Source organism: Mesoplodon bidens (assembly GCF_964165515.1).
Source record: "Mesoplodon bidens genome assembly, chromosome: 6".
Taxonomy (NCBI): domain Eukaryota; kingdom Metazoa; phylum Chordata; class Mammalia; order Artiodactyla; family Ziphiidae; genus Mesoplodon; species Mesoplodon bidens.
The window spans coordinates 71,699,846-71,722,584 of record NC_138162.1 but is presented as its reverse complement, the minus strand read 5'-3'; the positions used below and the strand labels follow the sequence as shown (position 1 = coordinate 71,722,584).

The 22,739-nt window shown below is 40.6% G+C and overlaps 2 protein-coding genes across 2 annotated transcripts in view; one reads left to right on the top strand and one right to left on the bottom strand.

The window, feature by feature from the left end:
• Positions 1-22,739, bottom strand: part of RANBP6 (RAN binding protein 6) — a 292,381-nt gene that overhangs the window by 221,743 nt on the left and 47,899 nt on the right. The window lies entirely within an intron of this gene.
• Positions 14,673-15,284, top strand: TPD52L3 (TPD52 like 3; the record flags this gene model as incomplete). Its single annotated transcript, XM_081237918.1, has 1 exon — positions 14,673-15,284. The coding sequence occupies exon 1, from the start codon at positions 14,718-14,720 to the stop codon at positions 15,282-15,284; it is 567 nt and encodes a 188-aa protein (XP_081094044.1). The 5' UTR covers positions 14,673-14,717.

Genomic DNA, 22,739 nt, shown 5'->3' with positions numbered 1-22,739 from the left:
TCTTTCCAGGCACCACATGCAATATGCAGTTTTATTCAGTAATATATTGGATACTCCAGAAAACCAACTCAGACTAAACCCGGAGATGACAGCAGGAAGTCCCCTCTGTTAACTCAAGGAGAAGGCCCAAACCAGAATGTAATGGAAGAAGGTTTTTTAAAATTATTATTATTATTTTATTCTTGTCTGCATTGGGTCTTCATTGCTGTGCGCAGGCTCTCTCTAGTTGCGGCAAGCAGGGACTACTCTTCATTGCGGTGTGCGGACTTCTCATTGTGGTGGCTTCTCTTTTGCGGAGCACGAGCTCTAGGCACGCGGGCTTCAGTAGTTGTGGCATGCAGGCTCAGTAGTTGGGGCTCGTGAGCTCTAGAGCACAGGCTCAGTAGTTGTGGTTCATGGGCTTAGCTGCTCCGCAGCATGTGGGATCTTCCCGGACCGGGGCTTGAACCTGTGTCCCCTGCATTGGCAGGATTCTTAACCACTCTACCACCAGGGAAGCCCCTGGAAGAAGAGTTTTGCAACCAGACGACTCCTGATAGGTGGGCAAGAGTTAGCCAGGAAATAAGCATTCCAGGCAGAAAGAGAAACATGTGCAAAGGCCTAGTGGCAAGAGGACACAGTGAATTTGAAGTTTTCAGAACTGCAGTAATTTAGCCCTGGAGTACAAAGTATATGATGGGAAGTGGAAGAAATGAGGCTGGAAAGATAACACATCAAATATGTTTCAGGATATATTCCAGGAAAGAAGAGTCTATTGTGAACAAATATGAAGTCACATGTGCAAGAAAACATTAAGTGTATATGCAGGAATAGACTTCAGACAGGCTTCTGGCCTGGGGTGGTATACCAGGGAAACTCACCTTCAAGTCACTCAGTGTCTCAGTAAAGAACTTTCATAAATAGAATGTTTAAATATGTTGTGTTATATACATACTAAGGACTACTATACAGCAGTGAAAATGAATAAATTATAGCAATACCACCAACATGGATGAAACTTAAAAACAGTGGGCAAGTCACAGAAGAATACATAAGGTATGATTCCATTATATAACATTCAAAAATAGTGACAGATGTTAACTAGATTAATATAGTGATCATTTCACAATAAAGTTGACCCTTGAACAACACGGGGGTTAGGGATGCCAATCCCCTCAGAGTTGAAAATTTACATATAATGGACAGTTGGCCCAATATATCCATGGTTCCACAACTATGGATTTAACCAACTGTGGATCATGTAGTACTATAGTACGTATTTACTGAAAAAAATCCATGTATAAATGGACCTGTGCAGTCCAAACCTCTGTTGTTCAAGGGTCAAGAAATATACAAATATCAAATCATTATGGTATACCCCTGAAACTGTTATGTGTCAATTATACCTCAATAAAAATAAAGTTCAAAAACTGGCAAAACTAAGTAATACATTATTTATAGACACAAAAGAGGTAAAAACTTATGAAGAAAAAAAGGAATGATCACCCCAAAATTTCGAATAGAGGTTAACTGGGGGGAAGGAAATAGGATGAGGACACATGTCATGCTTCAAAAACACTGGAAACACTATTTGTTAGTTGAGTGGTGAGTACATAGTTATTTACATTTATAATTTTTTAAACTACATATATATACTTTTACATGCATATTATATTTCAGAAGTAAGAAAGATAATAAAGAGTTTAGTATGAGTTTAAAAAAATGAAGCAGCCCTAGGTTTATAGAGTAATATCCCAAATTTGCTACTTAATAACTATGTGGCAAGTTATTTTCTGTGCATCTCAGTTTCTTGATCTGCAAAAATGGGAAACTGAGTCTCACAGAGATTAATAGTATTTCTAATACGTACCTCTCAAGATTATTATGAGGATTAAATGAAATAATATATGTGAAAGCACTTAGAACAATTCCTGGCACATAATAAGTAATCAATAAACATTAGGTATCTCCATTATTTTTATTATGTTTTTAACATCTTTTTTGGAGTATAATTGCTTTACAATGGTGTGTTAGTTTCTGCTTTATAACAAAGTGAATCAGTTATACATATACATATGTTCCCATATCTCTTCCCTCTTGCATCTCCCTCCCTCCCACCCTCCCTATCCCACCCCTCTAGGTGGTCACAAAGCACCGAGCTGATCTCCTTGTGCTATGCGGCTGCTTCCCACTAGCTATCTATTTTAAGTTTGGTACTGTATATATGTCCATGCCACTCTCTCACTTTATCACAGCTTACCCATCCCCCTCCCTATATCCTCAAGTCCATTCTCTAGTAGATCTGGGTCTTTATTCCCGTCTTACCCCTAGGTTCTTCATGACATTTTTTTTTTCTTAGATTCCATATATATGTGTTAGCATACGGTATTTGTCTTTCTCTTTCTGACTTACTTCACTCTGTATGACAGACTCTAGGTCCATCCACCTCACTACAAATAGCTCAATTTTGTTTCTTTTTATGGCTGAGTAATATACCATTGTATATATGTGCCACATCTTCTTTATCCATTTATCCGATGTTGGAAACTTAGGTTGCTTCCATCTCCTGGCTATTGTAAATAGAGCTGCAATGAACATTTTAGTACATGACTCTTTTTGAATTATGGTTTTCTCAGGGTATATGCCCAGTAGTGGGATTACTGGGTCATATGGTAGTTCTATTGGTAGTTTTTTAAGGAATCTCCATACTGTTCTCCATAGTGGCTGTACCAATTCACATTCCCACCAGCAGTGCAAGAGTGTGCCCTTTTCTCCACACACTCTCCAGGATTTATTGTTTCTAGATTTTTTGATGATGGTGATTCTGACCGGTGTGAGATGATATCTCATTGTAGTTTTGATTTGCATTTCTCTAATGATTAATGATGTTGAGCATTCTTTCATGTGTTTGTTGGCAATCTGTATAACTTCCTTGGAGAAACATCTATTTAGGTCTTCTGCCCATTTTGGGATTGGGTTGTTTGTTTTTCTGTCATTGAGCTTCATGAGCTGCTTATAAATTTTGGAGATTAATCCTTTGTCAGTTGCTTCATTGGCAAATCTTTTCTCCCATTCTGAGGGTTGTCTTTTGGTCTTGTTTATGGTTTCCTTTGCTGTGCAAAAGCTTTTCAGTTTCATTAGGTCCCCTTTGTTTATTTTTGTTTTTATTTACATTTCTCTAGGAGGTGGGTCAAAAAGAATCTTGCTGTGATTTATGTCATAGAGTGTTCTGCTTATGTTTTCTTCTAAGAGTTTGATAGTTTCTGGCATTACATTTAGGTCTTTAATCCATTTTGAGCTTATTTTTGTGTATGGTGTTAGGGAGTGTTCTAATCTCATACTTTTACATGTACCTGTCCAGTTTTCCCAGTACCACTTATTGAAGAGGCTGTCCTTTCTCCACTGTACATTCCTGCCTCCTTTATCAAAGATAAGGTGACCATATGTGCATGGGTTTATCTCTGGGCTTTCCATCCTGTTCCATTGACCTATATTTCTGTTTTTGTGCCAGTACCATACTGTCTTGATTACTGTAGCTTTGTAGAATAGTCTGAAGTCAGGGAGCCTGATTCCTCCAGCTCCGTTTTTCGTTCTCAAGATTGCTTTGGTTATTCGGGGTCTTTTGTGTTTCCATACAGATTGTGAAATTTTTTCTTCTAGTTCTGTGGAAAATGCCAGTGGTAGTTTGATAGGGATTGCATTGAATCTATAGATTGCTTTGGGTAGTAGAGTCATTTTCACAATGTTGATTCTTCCAATCCAAGAACATGGTATATCTCTCCATCTATTTGTATCATCCTTAATTTCTTTCATCAGTGTCTTATAATTTTCTGCATACAGGTTTTTCGTCTCCTTAGGTAGGTTTATTCCTAGATATTTTATTCTTTTTGTTGCAATGGTAAATGGTAATTTCACTTTCAGATTTTTCATCATTAGTGTATAGGAATGCAAGAGATTTCTGTGCATTAATTTTGTATCCTGCTACTTTACCAAATTCATTGATTAGCTCTAGTAGTTTTCTGGTAGCATCTTTAGGATTCTCTATGTATAGTATCAGGTCATCTGCAAACAGTGACAGCCTTACTTCTCCTTTTCTGATTTGGATTCCTTTTATTTTCTTTTCTTCTCTGATTGCTGTGGCTAAAACTTCCAAAACTATGTTGAATAATAGTGGTGAGAGTGGGCAGCCTTGTCTTGTTCCTGATCTTAGTGGATATGGTTTCAGTTTTTCACCATTGAGAACAGTTGGTTGTGGGTTTGTCATATATGGCCTTTATTATGTTGAGGAAAGTCCCCTCTATGCCGACTTTCTGCAGGTTTTGTTTTTTTGTGGTTTTTTTGTGGTACGCGGGCCTCTCACTGTTGTGGCCTCTCCCGTTGCAGAGCAGTCTCCGGACGCGCAGGCTCAGCAGCCATGTCTCACGGGCCCAGCCACTCCGTGGCATGTGGGATCTTCCTGGCCCAGGGCACGAACCCGTGTCCCCTGCATCGGCAGGTGGACTCTCAACCACTGTGCCACCAGGGAAGCCCTCTGCCGGGTTTTTATTATAAATGGGTGTTGAATTTTGTCAAAAGCTTTCTCTGCATCTATTGAGATGATCATATGGTTTTTCTCCTTCAATTTGTTAATATGGTGTATCACGTTGATTGATTTGCATATATTGAAGAATCGTTGCATTCCTGGAATAAACTCCACTTGATCATAGTGTACGGTCCTTTTAATGTGTTATTGGATTCTGTTTGCTAGTATTTTGTTGAGGATTTTTGCATCTATGTTCATCAGTGATATTGGCCTGTAGTTTTCTTTCTTTGTGACATCTTTGTCTGGTTTTGGTATCAGGGTAATGGTGGCCTTGTAGAATGAGATTGGGAGTGTTCCTCCCTCTGCTATATTTCGGAAGAGTTTGAGAAAGATAGGTGTTAGCTTTTCTCTAAATGTTTGATAGAATTCGCCTGTGAAGCCATCTGGTCCTGGGCTTTTGTTTGTTGGAAGATTTTTAATCACAGTTTCAATTTCAGTGCTTGTGATTGGTGTGTTCATATTTTCTATTTCTTCCTGATTCAGTCTTGGCAGGTTGTGCATTTCTAAGAATTTGTCCATTTCTTCCAGGTTGTCCATTTTATTGGCATAGAGTTGCTTGTAGTAATCTCTCATGATCTTTTGTATTTCTGCAGTGTCAGTTGTTACATCTCCTTTTTCATTTCTAATTCTATTGATTTGAGTCTTCTCCCTTTTTTTCTTGATGAGTCTGGCTAATGGTTTATTAATTTTGTTTATCTTCTCAAAGAACCAGCTTTTAGTTTTATTGATCTTTGCTATCATTTCCTTCATTTGTTTTTCATTTATTTCTGATCTTATCTTTATGATTTCTTTCCTTCAGCTAACTTTTGGGTTTGTTTCTTCTTCTTTCTCTAATTGCTTTAGGTGCAAGTTTAGGTTGTATATTCGAGATGTTTCCTGTTTCTTAAGGTAGGATTGTATTGCTATAAAGTTCCCTCTTAGAACTGCTTTTGCTGCATCCCATAAGTTTTGGGTCGTCGTGTCTCCATTGTCATTTGTTTCTAGGTATTTTTTTATTTCCTCTTTGATTTCTTCAGTGATCACTTCGTTATTGAGTAGTGTATGTTTAGCCTCCATGTGTTTGTATTTTTTACAGATCTTTTCCTGTAATTGATATCGAGTCTCATAGCGTTGTGGTTGGAAAAGATACTTGATACAATTTCAATTTTCTTAAATTTACCAAGGCTTGATTTGTGACCCGAGATATGATCTATCCTGGAGAATGTTCCATGAGCACTTGAGAAAAATGTGTATTCTGTTGTTTTTGGATGGAATGTCCTATAAATGTCAATTAAGTCCATCTTGTTTAATGTAACATTTAAAGCTTGTGTTTCCTTATTTATTTTCATTTTGGATGATCTGTCCATTGGTGAAAGTGGGGTGTTAAAGTCCCCTACTATGAATGTGTTACTGTTGATTTCCCCTTTTATGGCTGTTAGTATTTGCCTTATGTATTGCGGTGCTCCTATGTTGGGTGCATAAATATTTACAATTGTTATATCTTCTTCTTGGATCGATCCCTTGATCATTATGTAATGTCCTTCTTTGTCTCTTGCAATAGTCTTTATTTTAAAGTCTATTTTGTCTGATATGAGAATTGCTACTCCAGCTTTCTTTTGATTTCCATTTGCATGGAATATCTTTTTCCATCCCCTCACTTTCAGTCTGTATGTGTCCCTAGGTCTGAAGTGGGTCTCTTGTAGACAGCATATATGTGGATCTTGTTTTTGTATCCATTCAGCCAATCTGTGTCTTTTGGTGGGAGCATTTAGTCCATTTACATTTAAGGTAATTATCAATATGTATGTTCCTATTCCCATTTTCTTAATTGTTTTGGGTTTGTTATTGTAGGTCTTTTCCTTCTCTTGTGTTTCTTGCCTAGAGAAGTTCCTTTAGCATTTGTTGTAAAGCTGGTTTGGTGGTGCTGAACTCTCTCAGATTTTTTTTTTTTTTTGCGGTACGCGGGCCTCTCACTGCTGTGGCCTCTCCCATTGCGGAGCACAGGCTCCAGACGCGCAGGCTCAGTGGCCATGGCTCATGGTCCCAGCCGCTCCGCGGCATGTGGGATCTTCCCAGACTGGGGCACGAACCCTTGTCCCCTGCATCGGCAGGCGGACTCTCAACCACTGCGCCACCAGGGAAGCCCCTCTCTCAGATTTTGCTTGTCTCTAAACATTTTAATTTCTCCTTCAAACCTGAATGAGACCCTTGCTGGGTAGAGTATTCTTGATTGTAGGTTTTTCTCCTTCATCACTTTAAATATGTCCTGCCACTCCCTTCTGGCTTGCAGAGTTTCTGCTGAAACATCAGCTGTTAACCTTATGGGGATTCCCTTGTGTGTTATTTGTTGTTTTTCCCTTGCTGCTTTTAATATGTTTTCTTTGTATTTAATTTTTGACAGTTTGATTAATACGGGTCTTGGCATGTTTCTCCTTGGATTTATCCTGTATGGGACTCTCTGTACTTCCTGGACTTGATTAACTATTTCCTTTCCCACATTAGGGAAGTTTTCAACTATAATCTCTTCAAATATTTTCTCAGTCCCTTTCTTTTTCTCTTCTTCTTCTGGGACCCCTATAATTCGAATGTTGGTGCATTTAATATTGTCCCAGAGGTCTCTGAGACTGTCCTCAGTTCTTTTCATTTTTTTCTCTTTATTCTGCTCTGCAGTAGTTATTTCCACTATTTTATCTTCCAGGTCACTGATCCGTTCTGCCTCAGTTATTCTGCTATTGATTCCTTCTAGAGTATTTTTAATTTCATTTATTGTGTTGTTCATCATTGCTTGTTTCCTCTTTAGTTCTTCTAGGTCCTTGTTAAATGTTCCTTGAATTTTCTCTATTCTATTTCCAAGATTTTGGATCATGTTTACTATCATTATTCTGAATTCTTTTTCAGGTAGACTGCCTATTTCCTCTTCATTTGTTAGGTCTGGTGGGTTTTTATCTTGCTCCTTCATCTGCTGTGTGTTTTTCTGTCTTCTCATTTTGCTTACCTTACTGTGTTTGGGGTCTCCTTTTTGCAGGTTGCAGGTTCTTAGTTCCCATTGTTTTTGGTGTCTGCCCCCAGTGGCTAAGGTTGGTTCAATGGGTTGTGTAGGCTTCCTGGTGGAGGGGACTAGTGCCTGTGTTCTGGTGGATGAGGCTGAATCTTGTCTTTCTGGTGGGTAGGTCCACATCTGGTGGTGTGTTTTGGGGTGTCTGTGGCCTTATTATGATTTTAGGCAGCCTCTCTGCTAATGGGTGGTGTTGTGTTCCTGTCTTGCTAGTTGTTTGGCATAGGGTGTCCAGCACTGTAGCTTGCTGAGTGAAAGTGCTGGTGCTGGTGTTGAGATGGAGATCTCTGGGAGATTTTCGCCATTTGATATTACATGGAGCTGGGAGGTCTCTTGTGGAGCACTGTCCTGAAGTTGGCTCTCCCACATCAGAGGCACAGCACTGACTCCTGGCTGTAGCACCAAGAGCCTTTCATCCACATGGCTCAGAATAAAAGGGAGAAAAAGTAGAAAGAAAGCAAGAAAGCAAGAAAGCAGGAAAGAAAGAAAGAGTATAAAATAAAATAAAGTAAGATAAAATAAAGTTATTAAAATAAAAAATAATTATTAAGAAAAAAATTTTTAAGTAAAAGAAAAAACAAACAAACAAACAAAAAACGGACAGACAGAACCCTAGGACAAATGGTGAAAGCAAAGCTATACAGACAAAATCTCACACAGAAGCATATACATACACACTCACAAAAAGAGGAAAAGGGGAAAAAATAATATATCTTGCTATCAAAGTCCACCTCCTCAATTTGGGATGATTCGTTGTCTATTCAGGTATTCCACAGATTCAGGGTACATCAAGTTGTTTGTGGAGATTTAATCCCCTGCTCCTGAGGCTGCTGGGAGAAATTTCCCTTTCTCTTCTTTGTTCGCACAGCTCCCGGGGTTCAGCTTTGGATTTGTCCCCGTCTCTGCATGTAGGTCACCGGAGGGCGTCTGTTCTTCGCTCAGACAGGACGGGGTTAAAGGAGCAGCTGATTCGGGGGCTCTGGCTCACTCAGGCCAGGGGGAGGGAGGGGCCATTATTTTTATTATTGTAGCAGATATTTAATAAATGCTAATTTCCCTTCTGTATTTTCTTTCAGAAAGAGAAGAGGAACCAGTACAAATGAAGGCCCATTCTGAACTCCAGTAGAGGCTCCGGACGCGCAGGCTCAGTGGCCATGGCTCGCGGGCCCAGCTGCTCTGCGGCATGTGGGATCCTCCTGGACTGGGGCACGAACCCGTGTCCCCTGCATCGGCAGGCGGACTCTCACCCACTGCGCCACCAGGGAAGCCCTAATACAGGTTCTTCCTCCTAGAAACCTCTTATTAAAATGAAGATGTGTCTTACAATTGATTGTGTCTCAGAATCGAGGAAATAAAGTAATTATGCTGTTGCCATAGCAGGCATGACAGATTTAAGACAAGAATAGCTAAGCAACTACGGAGTAGAGTCCAAGCCTTAGGTTTTATGTGTGATAGCAAATTCACCACAATGCTCATAATCTTTAAAAGATTGTGAGTTTTCTATTAACAGCTTGATTGCCCCCAGGTCTCTGCAGCCACTGGCTACAAGTGACTCAAACTGCTTTGGCCCCCACATTTTGCTGGTTCTAAACCCTCAGAGCCAAGCTTCAGGGCTTAAGCACACCACCACCCCACGCCACCAAGTCTCCCCAGTCACTTCTTGGAGTCCTCTGTGCTCAGGACCAGCCCTTACATGTGCTTCTAATCTGTTCTTTCTATGGATGTCCAGTCTGTGCCCAGTCCCTTGAGGGAAAGTGTATCTCCTAGTACTCAAAATCTGAACATCCTCCAGATAAATTTTCCTGCTTAATTAAGGGTCAAGTAATCTGGGTCCCTTACAGACATTTTAATAGCAGTCTACACCATTGTTGAAACTGCATGTAATTCAGGAAGTGTGTTGGCTGGGGAGGAGGGTGATAGTGAGAAGCAAGGGTCAAAATGTCTTTTTACAACCCTCTGTTCCCTTTTAAGGAATCCTCCTAATTTCTAGATCCTGACTAGAGAAACACACCGAACCCTGGGTTCCTTAGCAGAGCACAGACAACCTATTTCTACCAGCCCATAGCTGACCAGGTCTTTACTGACTCATGTGCCAGCTTCATCTACATTCTTCTCTTAGATGACTCCCTACTGTTGTCCCCAGGACTTACCATCCAACCTGCTATCCTCCAACACGTAAGGAGAAAAAACAAAATCAAAACTTCTGGGAAGGGATAATCTGTTCCCCCCACTTTCCTCAGCCAAATGAAAAAAGGGAATGAGAACACCTTCTGTTGTGAAATTCCCCCTAAAGCCTCCTCATACTGCCCTTTATTTAGTTTAGTTCTTGGGCTTCTTTGCCCTTCATCTTCAGCATTATGAGGGCAGTTTCTGGTTCAGAGTCTGAGAAAATTCTTGGAACCACTAGTGTTTCTGCAAGCATCAAAAGAAAAGTCCATTCTCTGGAACAAAATAATGTTTAAAGAGCCCTTACTACCCTTTGTAGGTCTTTATATATACAGCCTTCATGTTTTCAACAGGAAGAATCTTCATTTTTAATCTAGGGAAGTTCCTATATCTTTTGATCATTTTCTTTTCCCTTCTCTTCGCCCCTCCACTTCCCTGTCATTCCTCTTCTTCTACCTCTGAGGATCCATATGTAAAATTCCTCCTAACAAGCCCCTTCATCCCATACATATCATTTCATGCAAATGCGGAGAGGAGAACATTAGTTCTTCAGATTCAACCAGATTCTGAATTTTAATTTGATTCCCCCAAGGATTCCTGCTACAATTATATACACAACCAAAGAGAGTGAATAAGTCTCCAACTTAAAATAAGCTCCAATTTAATATCTTGATAGTATGTTTGGGCTTCAGAGAAGAAAATCCTATGCTATAATATACCTCACTATTTTTTTAAGTTAATTAGTCCATGTACAAGTGCTGCTGAAAGGAAATGTCACCCTGGTTCTAAATGAAGACCAACTCAACTACTGAAATGTGAGGATTGTTACCCATAACCTGTGCAGCTGTAAACTGCAGCAAATATTCCAGTTCATGCTGGAGAATATCTATGGGGAAGGTGACTCACTGCATATATTACAGATGGAGCTGGGCTATGATGTGAGACAGTTATGAAAATAACTTGCAAACTGAAATCAAATATAATATTATGGCTTTCCACAAGAAAAGCCTAACTACCAATTTTCTCCTCCTACTCTTGAAACATTCTTACTGGATTAGGTTTTCAACTATATGCCTTATTTTCAGGCCCAATTAAACATTTAAATATTTTTCCTGTTTTTCAGCTAAAATGAACAAAATGTTCATGGTAGTAGTTCTGTCATCATAGAAATAAAGTCCTAGAGAACTCACTATGGTTAAATCTAGCAGTGCAAATGACTGGACTACAGGGTGAGTTGTCAGTTATTTAGAAGCAATCTGAACCACCAATGTGGATTATTTTACAGAGCTGATGTAATCAGGAAGCTCTGCATTGACGTTCCATAACAAAAGAAGTCAAGTGGTTAAAACTGCTGACACTGGTACAAGTCCCTAATCATTTCTAGACTCAAGTATCAATTACCACAATCTCGCTCCTTCCATCCCCAAACAACCCAGACCTGGTGAGTGGGATGACTTTGCTTTTACATTCAAGTTTCAGTAATTTATTTCTAAAACATAAACCATTTTGTTGTATCATTTACCTTTACATTTACAAAGGATTGGTATAAATCCATCATCCTTACTAGAAAAATAATTCAAAGTTTATTCTTTGCTAAAAATGGGTCAATGTAGGAATAAAGACACAGACCTACTAAAGAATAGACTTGAGGATATGGGGAGGGGGAAGGGTAAGCTGTGATAAAGTGAGAGAGTGGCATGGACATATATATACTACCAAACGTAAAATAGATAGCTAGTGGGAAGCAGCCACATAACACAGGGAGATCAGCTCGGTGGTTTGTGACCACCTAGAGGAGTAGGATAGGGAGGGTGGGAGGGAGGGAGACGCAAGAGGGAAGAGCTATGGGAACATATGTATATGTATAACTGATTCACTTTGTTATAAAACAGAAATTAACACACCATTGTAAAGCAATTATACTCCAATAAAGATGTTTAAAAAAATTGGTCAATAACGTCTTTCTTGGGGAAAAAATATAGCAATCCATTGTGGAATTAAAAATAATTTTCAAGCTCTTTCTTCAGAGGTTACTGAATCAAATATTTTGGCTGTTTTTAGTACGCAAATAGCATCAAAAAGCTTTCAGTTTCAGATGAACAGTTTTGTGAGCCTTTCTGTGGAATACTGATTATTTCATTGTCTAATCTAGAGAGCTGAGGTTCTAAAATCATGGGGCAATAGTTTGGTATTTTACATCTTAAAAAGATAGTTTATTCAAACAGTTGGTTAGATTCACTATAAATTAAGTAAAATTTCATTTGATAGATCTACATTTTCAAAACCTATGTGTTATTTTGTATGTGGTTATGCATAAGCCTAATAAAATGGACTGTTCCATTGTGTAACTTATTTTTCCAGGCCTACTCAGGAGGTCAGAATATTACTAGCTAGGAGGCCCCTTTTCAGAGGCTATGCTTTTCTTTGTTTGTTTTGTTTTTGGTTTTTTCTTAACATCTTTATTGGAATACATTTGCTTTACAATGGTGTGTTAGTTTCTGCTTTATAACAAAGTGAATCAACTATACATATACATATATCCCAATATCCCCTCCCTCTTGCATCTCCCTCCCATCCTCCCTATCCCACCCCTCTAGATGGTCACAAAGCACCGAGCTGATCTCCCTATGCTATGCAGTTGCTTCCCACTAGCTATCTATTTTACATTTGGTAGTGTATATATGTCCATGCCACTCTCTCACTTCATCTCAGCTTACCCTTCCCCCTCCCTGTGTCCTCAAGTTCATTCTCTACGTCTGTATTTTTATTCCTGTCCTGACCCTAGGTTCTTCAGAACCATTGTTTTTTTTTAGATTCCATATATACGTGTTAGCATACGGTATTTGTTTTTCTCTTTCTGACTTACTTTACTCTGTATGACAGACTCTAGGTCCATCCACCTCACTACAAATAACTCAATTTCGTTTCTTTTTATGGCCAATATTCAGAGGCCATGTTTTGACTTGGGATATGGAAACGAAGTTGCTCAGAGAGGTCAGGTAAATTTTGCTATGAGGGAAATCATTACTCTACCCAAAAGAATCACAGCTTAACAAAAGATTTCATACTTTGAACTGAAGGGTGAGGAAACATAGAAATAAGAAAATAGGCAGTGAGGTTGGTGGCTGAAACAATTCAGAGAAGGATAATCAAGTGCAAGCTCAAATCTGGTTATCTGGAATCTCAACTTGGAATAGACAAATGTATGCTCCGTGTAATTCAGGGGGTTCTTTACCCTTCATCCTCAGTTTTAAAAGAAGAGCACTGGTTCAGGGTCAGAACATTCCTGAAAACACTAGTGATTCTGCAGGCGGCTGAGGAAGAGTTCAGCCTCTGAAACAAACAGTTTCTAGGCAGTCCTTACTGTCCTTTTCAGGCCTTTATACACCCAGCCAAATCCCTCATTAGCCTTCATGTTTCCAACAAGGACAATCCTCATTTTTTAATCCAGGGAGGCACATACTTCAAAGTAAGACAATAATAAACACTACTGAGCCATATGAAAGGATTATTAAGTATAAATCCAAAGGTTTGAAGTTGGTTTGGATGCCCAGCTAGATGCTTCATTATAGCTACAGACATGAGTATGGCAAACAGCTGAAATTTGCTGAGGGTCATATAAGGTTCCACAAGATAATGCTTGCAAGAACTACCAGAATATCCAACAAAACCACTAGAAACTAAGACTTGCTCAAGGCTATTCCCTGGTAACGGGCAGCCAGGCAATGAGCTAAATGATACTTGACCACCTGCCGTTACTGGGTTGAAGTTCTGATTTTTCCACTGTATAAATTACCAGCTCTGAATAGAAGTAGGGGATATGGTACGTTGGCATCCTGACAGATCCTGTTCAACTACTACTACTTTTCTGTGCAGACCACCTCCCACAACTGATAACCATGTATATGGACAGACATGCCTTCAGAAATGTAAGTGGATGCTTTGAAAAGAAAGAAAATGCAACTGGAACATTGAAAACCCATGCACTATATGCATATATCTTATTTCTTCTCTCTTAAATTCTCATAGTACAGTAGCGTTTGCTTTTCTTAAGCTTAAACTTGACACAATTATTATAGATTTACTCATTCTCCCTCCCTTTCCCTCCCCAAAATAACAGACAATTGTGACTGGTCAGACTCACTTTCTAAGTTCCACTATCCCAAACCTTTGCCACTGTTGATACTTCATGCCGTGGAAGCACTGTTGGACTTAAGAGTTTTGAGGGTCCTTCATATACACCTTATGAGTGGTGCCAGGAGTTTCTCAGGCCCCTTTGGGAACCTGGGAAGGGAAAATTAGGAGGGTACAAGACCAGGAGTCCTAGACTCCCTGCCCCATTTTGAGGCAGTTTTTATTTATTTTATGTATGAGGCTTTGTCATAAATTTCTGTTAGCACAAAAAGTTCAACTGATTTTCAAGGTTTTAAAAATGGCTGCTGTGGTGGAAAGAGGTCCGTAAGGGGAGTCAGACTTGGTTTGAAGGGCAGGACCAGTCACCTCTGAGGCAGGAGGGAAAATACCTCTTCTCCCTGACAATTGTGGAAGCACCTACCTCACAGAGACGTTGTGATTTCTAAACCACTATGAGCTTTGGAGGCACACAGACTGAGTCCAAGTTCTGTCCTCTGCACCCTTCAGGCCAGAAGTCCCACCTCTGCCTCTACGACCCCAACCCAACCTACCCTACCCACCAGCCACACACCCAACCCCACCCGGAAGTGGACCCGGTAAACCAAGGCATCTATTCCGCAGCCAGGACACTGACCCCCTGGCCACAGCATCCATTCCACTGGCCAAGTTATGGATCCGTCCCACCCCACCCTACAGTCTGACCCTGAAGGCCTAGACTTCGACTTTGCTGGCCAAGACTACTTTTCCTCTGGCCATGAGTTCGACTATCACTACCAAGAATTGGACCTGGACTCTCTTCATGAAGAACTTCTTTCTCAGTCTATGCCAGGCGCCATGATAGAGACCTCTGCAGCCACGTATGAATCCCAGCAGACTGCCGAACCAGAGGATCTCACAGAGGCAGAGAAAAAGGAGCTCAAATCTAAGCTTGGTAAATTGGAGGCAGAAATTGTAACCCTACGCTGTGCGCTGGCAGCCAAAGAGAGACGCTGCGTGGAGCTCAAGAGGAAGTTGGACCTGACGGCCTTGGTGGGGCTGAGGCAGAATCTTTCCAAGAGCTGGCACGATGCTCAGGTCTCCAAAGCCTACGTGAAACAAAAGACGTCAGCTGCCCTGTCCACCATGGGTTCTGCCATCTGCAGGAAGCTTGGAGACATGAAGAAATCGGCCACATTCAGATCCTGTGAAGGTCTTATGGGGACAATCAAGTCCAGGGTCGCAGGTGGCAGAGAGCTAGGCAGTGATGGCCTTCCTTCTTCAGCAGGGAGTGGGGATGATCCGCTCGCAGTTTCCAGGAGTAGGGATGATCCACCCCCGGTTTCAGGGAGTGGGAGTGATCCAGTTCCGGGAAGTAGGGATGACCTACTCCCCTTTCTGGAGCCAGAGTGAGCTCCTTGGTAAACTTGCCTGGCCACCTGACCAGTGCAAGAACTCCCTTCCCTCATCCCAATTGCACCTCTGCCCATCAAAAACAACAACCAAACGACAATGGTAAAGTTAATTCAGGAAATGGACAGAGTCCAGTTTTGAGAAAAGTAGCTCCCATTTGTACACACATATTTGCTGCTGTTGAGATAAAGAATCCAACGTTTTGTACACTAAGTTATTTTACACTAAAGTTTATATGTGAAATGTATCACTATACTAGCCTTCCTGGGGTTGCATTTAAATGGATAGGACAATGGTTCCAGAGGGATTTTAGGCCAAATCAAAACCCTTTTTTGGAAAAACCAGTGCATCAAAAGGCCAGAGTAGGTTTCTGTTTAGAACTGGTAAAAGGTATGAAATAATCTGCAATTTTATCCTCTCCCCATTTCCTTCCTTCCTTCTCTAAATCCTAGAAAGAAGCTTGAAAGCTCTACCTGGCCTACGATTTTTATCTTAAAGAAATGATCAAGAAAAATGTTGTTTTTCTCTGAGATCCTCAGAAAGGGGGAAAAATATTAATAGACTAATTGGTACATAATACTATGACTTTTATGAAATGATTTTTTAAACTCCTAATTAAGCAAAATAACTTTAGCTTCAATTTAGGAGATTGTCAACTACTTTGGACTCAAGCTGAAATTGCAACTTTATTTTGCCCTGTGCTTTGTTTGTAATCTTTTTATATATCAAAATGAGAGTTTTATAATTGAATCCTTGTGGCCATGTGTCTCTGCCACAACAGCATGCTACTTAAAAGAAAGAAAATTGCTTCTCCATTCTGTGGCAATTCCTAGTTAGTTATCACCTTCAGCTGAGGGACTGAAGGGAAAACAGCATAGCCAAATTCAAGAAAGATAAACCCCTGCCTTAAGCGACATTTAAAACAGAATGTCTATCCCCTGCAATTCTGGCCAGTATGCCTTTGAACGGACCTAACTGATTGTACATCACTGGTCACCTTGACTCCAAGTTTGTCCTTGTTTATAGCTAACCCCAACAGAGAAGGAAACAGAACCCAACCCTCAGGGGATATCAAGATAGTAGGAGCCTGTAGGAACAGGAGCCTGGTTTCGGTTTGTTTGAACTTTCTCATGTCTGATTTTCACAGGAGCTATGTTTTGGATTTTTTGGGGTTTTGTTTTTTTCTATTTTCAACATGCCAGGACCTGGCAGCTTCTTTCATTCCTCCAGTAACAATGCAGGTTAAAAGTTTGTCTTATATTGGCTTTTAGCAGGGGGACTAGAATCTTTATTTTCTTGGGTATATATATTGATAATGTCTCACTGTCTAAAGGTAGTCCCTATAGCCTAAGAAAGTGATCCTGTTTTGTTGATTTTTGAATGCTCCCCCTATATTCCTTTGGTTTTCCTACAAGCAAAACCAAATACCACTATAAATGCAAAAGCACTTGGTAAACTATAAAGTCATTGATGTAAAGTCCACATATTTCTGAGGACAACATTTTGCTTGGATTAAAATAAGATGTTCAACTATTTTACATGTTGTGTTTTAATTTGTTGTAGTTTTATGTGCTGAAGAACTAGAGAGAAACTTGCAGCATTCATGAAGCCAAAGTAGCCCAACAGGCAAAGGCTTTGACCCCATATTGCAGAAAGCCTTGTGTTAGAGAAAATCTCCAGCTGACATGATGAGACAAACCCAGAATATGTTCTATTTTAGGTAGTAATTCAAACAAATGCTGTAACAGTTTCCCCCAATAAATCCTCAACCCCCTGAGAGCAGTGAAGAACACAACTATTTTTGTTTATCATTGTATTCCCATGCCTGGCTTATGGTAGATGTTCAATAAACACTTGTTGAATTAATGAAGGAATCAATATCACATACTTCAGACATCAAACCTTGAATCCAAGAGATTATCAACAACATGAACTTGTTGACAAGTTTCTCCTGCTTTTAAAGCATTTCACTTCCCCATTCAGAGATAATTTGAGATCCTACTATGTGTCAGGCACTGTGCCAGGCTCTGAAACCACAGAAATCAATTAGACATGGCCCATGCTCTCTAGAAACAGATTTTCAAATCATTACAACTCATTGCAGTAGGTGCTAAAATAGAAGACATCTGTAAAGAATGTAGCCTTGGTAGTCAGAAAAGAATTCAGAGAGGCATAAAGTCTTAGAGGACTAGTAGGAATTTGCCAGACATACAAGAGTAGAACATTCCAGACAGTATACAGAGGACCTAAGTCATGAAGGAATGTAATAGAATGGCATGTTCCAGGAAATACCAATAAGTCATTGTGGCTAGAGAGAGAGGGGAAGTGGTGAGAGACGAGGATGGAGAAATAAGCAGGGGCAAGATAATAAATAGTGTTCTTTATATGCTATCTGACATTAGTATTTAATCCTGTAGGAAATGAGGAGGCTTTGAAGGTACTTAAATCAAATTCATGTTTTAGATGTACCACTCTAGTCACCATAGAAGTAGATTGAGAAGTATTTGATAGAATCTCCAAAACTTAGAAAGCAACTGCATAGGAGAGAGGGAAGGACAGATTTGCAAGTTGATAAAGATGTAGAATTGAAAAGACTTGATACTGACAATGCTGGAGCTGCACATTCATTTTGCTTTGGCTCTTCTATTGGATTCCAGCATACCTGCATCAACAGCCATGGATACCAAATAAAATGCCTTCATGAGCATGTGGACTTTGGGTCAAAGGTTTCCTCCAGATTTTCTTTCTTCCACTTGCTTCTACCCTTTGCATGCATTGCTGACCCTCATTCCCTAGCCTGTTCACCTTTATAATTTGATCACTTCTTCTCATCTAGCCCTATTTGGATTTTTTAGCCTAGCCTCAGTCTATTTTATTTTAACTAGGCCACTTCAGGATGCAATTTCCAATAGTTCTCAGAATATGTGAACCCTCAAAGATGCCCCATCTGGCTCAACCCCTGAGAACCACTGGTTGGGAGTGATATTGGGACAAAATTCCCTAAGGCTCACAGTTTTCTTGGCCTTCCATTGCTCATATTAGTGAAGGGGCTGGAGTGGAAGGTAGAGACAATGTTGAAAGTTCCAACGTTCCAACTCCCACAGATGACACTCTCCACACAGCTGGCAAGGATGGGAGTAGAGTACCAAGCCCTTGTTCATTAGCATCATACATACCCCAGCATACTGCAAGCATCACTCCCAGAGAAATTCACCTGCACTTCTGGAAACTACTTTATTCTAACCTTCAGATTTGAGAGAAAATATATCACATACGTACTCTCATGAACTGCATGGACTGCAGAGAGCTGAGCAGTGATCCAGAACTGTGTAGGTCTTCTGATAGTGCTAGGCAATGTGCTTGATGGCCCTACCCATCAAGGGCACAATGATGTCATTTGTTGATTTTGCTAAGGAATGAGGTCAGTTGCATCTGGGCCATGCAATTTCAGTTCTTGTCCATGAATTCCAATGTAAGAAAAATTGATGAGTGCCCCTCTATCAAAATTGCTGGAGCCACAGTTACCATCTGAGACCATGTCCCACTCCTTCTGACCAGATCTATTGACAGGAGGCTTGATGATGCCACAACTTCCAGTGCCTAGAGCCTCATTCACATAAGGCAAGTGAAAAGTGGAAGAATGCCTTCAAGATGATGCACCTTGGTCAGCTACTATGAAACGTTATCATGGCACGTGGTCATCTCTCAGAAATTACTAAGCAGGTCCCTAAAACAGTCAGAAATGTCTGACAATTCCTGAGAGTTCACCAGGTAATTTAAAAGTTCCTTCTCTGTTTATCTATACTATCACTCAAATAAATGACCACCTCAAGAAGAGAAGTGGGTTCTTCTGGAAGTGGAAGGTTTTGGTCACCTCTACCCCAATCCTGGCTACCTTGCCTCAGACCCATGGCATTAAAACTTGCAGTTAATTGGAGAAAAAAATGTTACCTAAGTTAGAGGAATAATACATAGATTTGGCTAAGCCAAACTTTCTTTCTAGAACATTATAACTAAGAGACTAAAAGTCTCAGTTGGGTTGAAACTGGTCTCTACAGTCATATAGACATAGATTTTTCATGTTTTAACTTCATGGTATGGCTTCAAATATCCTAATATTGACTTAGAAATTTGTATTGTAACCAAGGCCACACACACTTCCAACCAACTGGCTACAAACCTTCAGGGTTCTTACTACTCCTTCAGACACCATAATTCACTGGAATGACTCACAGAACTCAGGAAAGCCCTGTACTTATGATTCCAGTTTTATTATAAGGAATACAAATCAAGATTGACCAAATGAAGAAGCACAAAGAATGAGATCTCAGAGGAAACCTGAAACTTCCATGTCCTCAGGATGCATCATCCTGCCAGCACATTAATGTATGATTACCAAACTAGCAAGCTTAGGTGTCCAGAGTTTTTATTGGGGTTTCATTACATGAGTATGATTGATTGAATTATTGGCCAAATGATTGAACTCAGTCTCCAGCTGCCTTCTCTCTCCAGAGGTTGGGAGGTCAGGTTAATATAATGTGACTCAAATTCCCAAAACTTAATCACATGGTTGGGTCTTTCCAGCACTGCCAGCTCCCAACCTGAAACTATCCAGGGACCTACATGAATAACAAAGACACTCCTATCACTCAGAGAATTCCAAGCATTTAGAGTCTCCTTACAAGGAATCAGGGACAAAGACCACCCAATTTTTTTTATTATACAGAAAAACAAGCAACAAAATGGTCCCTCAATCTCCACAAACACAAGCAAAAGGCACTATGCCTCCACACCAGCCTGTAAACACTTCTTACAGACAATTTGGCTGGTCAATGTTCCTTATCACCACAAAAATCTCATATAATAATTCACAGCATTGCTTCATTACCCAACATATACCATTCCATAACTCATAGCTTCCAGACTGTTATTTACCCCCAAATTCCTGATTATTAGTAACACCCTAGTGGTTGGTACCTAGAAAAGCCACAGACTACTAATGGAGGTGTATAAAATACCTTCAAAGGCACCAATGACTATTGGATTGAGGCTGTACTGGAGATGAAACATCTGCTCCACTCATCCCTGCATAAAAGTGAAATATGTCTTCCTTGGCATATTCAAAATCTTTATCCACCCTATAGAAGCTGATATCTAATTATTCCCATCTCTGCATATTCATCCTGTCTTCCATTGGTCCTTGCTGAGCCTAGTCCATCTAGACCTTTACCCACTTTTACATATTATCTCCCAGTCCCCAAAATAGAAATATTAGACACCTGCTGGTTGGCACCTTGGCTCCCTCTCCCATGGTACTTAATACCATGGAGATTTTATGGAGCTAGAAAAATGGTAGTGGGAATCAGCCTCCCACTGAAAAATTATCCTAGACCCTGGCCAGGGCCTTTCATGAAGCTCTCCTGAGGGAGTTGGGTGGGGAGTTTAGGGGAGGGGGGTGAAGCGTTGCAGCAGCCATCCTGAACACCATCTCATTTCTTTCTGGCCTGCTGTCACACTGAACTCTCCTTCTTCCTCTGTACTCTGCCCTGCCTCTGTCTGACTCCAAACCTTTGGTTCTCTACACCCCAAACTTTGAACCTACCTCTGGCCCTGTGAATTTTTTATGCAAACCAAGTGTTCCCATCAAACGGCTCTTATCTTTTCCTAATGGACTTAGTTTGCCCTTTGATTTGTGACTCTATGTTGCTGTCTGTGAAAGCCTGATAAGCCCATCTGAACCTTACAGGAGAGAGATAGGCAACCCACACATTTGGAGTTACCAAAGATTGGCTAGTTGGTAATGTATATAATTTCCAGGAAGGCAAATGTTTATAATAATAAGAGCTAACATTTATCTGCTACTTATTATGGACCAGAAACTATTCTAACACATTTCAGGCTTTAATTCATTTAATCCTTACTATAGCTCTTTGAGGTAGATTATTATTCCAGTTTTACAGATTAGGAAACCAAGACTCAAAGAAGTAAAGTAACTTTCCAAAAAATACACAGCTTTTAAGTGCAGAGCCACATGCAAACTAGGAAGAGAAGTCTCACCAGAAATCAACCCTACCAGCACCTTGCTGTTGGACTTCCAGCCTCCAGAACTATGAAAAAACAAATGTCTTCTATTTAAGCCCCCCAGTCTGTAGTACTTTTTTTTTTATGACAGCCCTACCAGACTAATATAATCTCCTTCAAATTTTTACTCAAAAGTCACCCCTTTTGGTCACCCTATGTACACTTTTAACCACCATCTCATTTCTTGGTTTAGAACCATATATCACAGATTACATTTTTGCAATTTGTTTACTGTCTGCCTCTTCAACTAGAATGTAAATTCCATAAGTGCAGAGATTTTTGTCAGTTTTTTTCACTAGTATATCCCCAGCATCTAATGCAGTGTCTGACACATAGTAAGTGTTCAATAGATAAATGAAAGGAGGGAAGAAAGTCCAGGAGCTGAGTAGCTTGGTCCTCCTCATATCTCACCAAACTCTGTAGGACAGAAAGGAGTCAGGGTTAGGACAATAAGTGAAACCTGGTCTTTACACAGAATTGGGCCAGCATGATGGCAAATATCAACTTCAACAAACAATCAGAGTAGCCAGAGTCAGAAAATCAAACTAGGTCCAAACCAAGGAGATGTCTGAAGTCATTAAAAACTTAAGGGCATCTAGGCAGCCAGTGACTAACTCTGCCCTATACCTGGTTGTTAAGGCTTGTGGCTTTTATTTCTGATTATTTCACCTATTCAGATATCTGCATTCAAAGGCTTCTCACTCTTTTTTTTTTTTTTTTTTTTTTCGGTACGCAGGCCTCTCACTGTTGTGGCCTCTCCCGTTGCAGAGCACAGGCTCCGGACACGCAGGCCCAGCAGCCATGGCCTATGGGCCCAGCCGCTCCACAGCATGTGGGATCTTCTCGGACCAGGGCACGAACCCGTGTCCCCTGCATTGGCAGGCGGATTCCCAACCACTGCGCCACCAGGGAAGCCCCTCACTCTTATTTTACCACTCTTGTCCTCAGCTCAGGCAGAATTGGTGGTGATCTGAGGAATGATATGCAAGTTTACTCAGTGCCTTCAAAAGTTTCCTTCCCTGGGCTTCCCTGGTGGCGCAGAAGTTGAGAGTCTGCCTGCCGATGCAGGGGACACGGGTTCATGCCCCAGTCCGGGAAGATCCCACATGCCGTGGAGCGGCTAGGCCCGTGAGCCATGGCCGCTGAGCCTGCGCGTCCGGAGCCTGTGCTCCACAACGGGAGAGGCCACAACAGTGAGAGGCCCATGTACCGCAAAAAAAAAAAAAAAAAAAAAAGCTTCCTTCCCTTATAAAGCTTGAGAGTCTTAGGAAAGGAAATGCTTATAGTGTTCCCCCAGGTAGCAGATAGGAGTCTCTCCAGGGTCCACCAGGAGTCCCTTGCTTCAGCCTAGCTTCCTCCACTGTCTATCTCTCA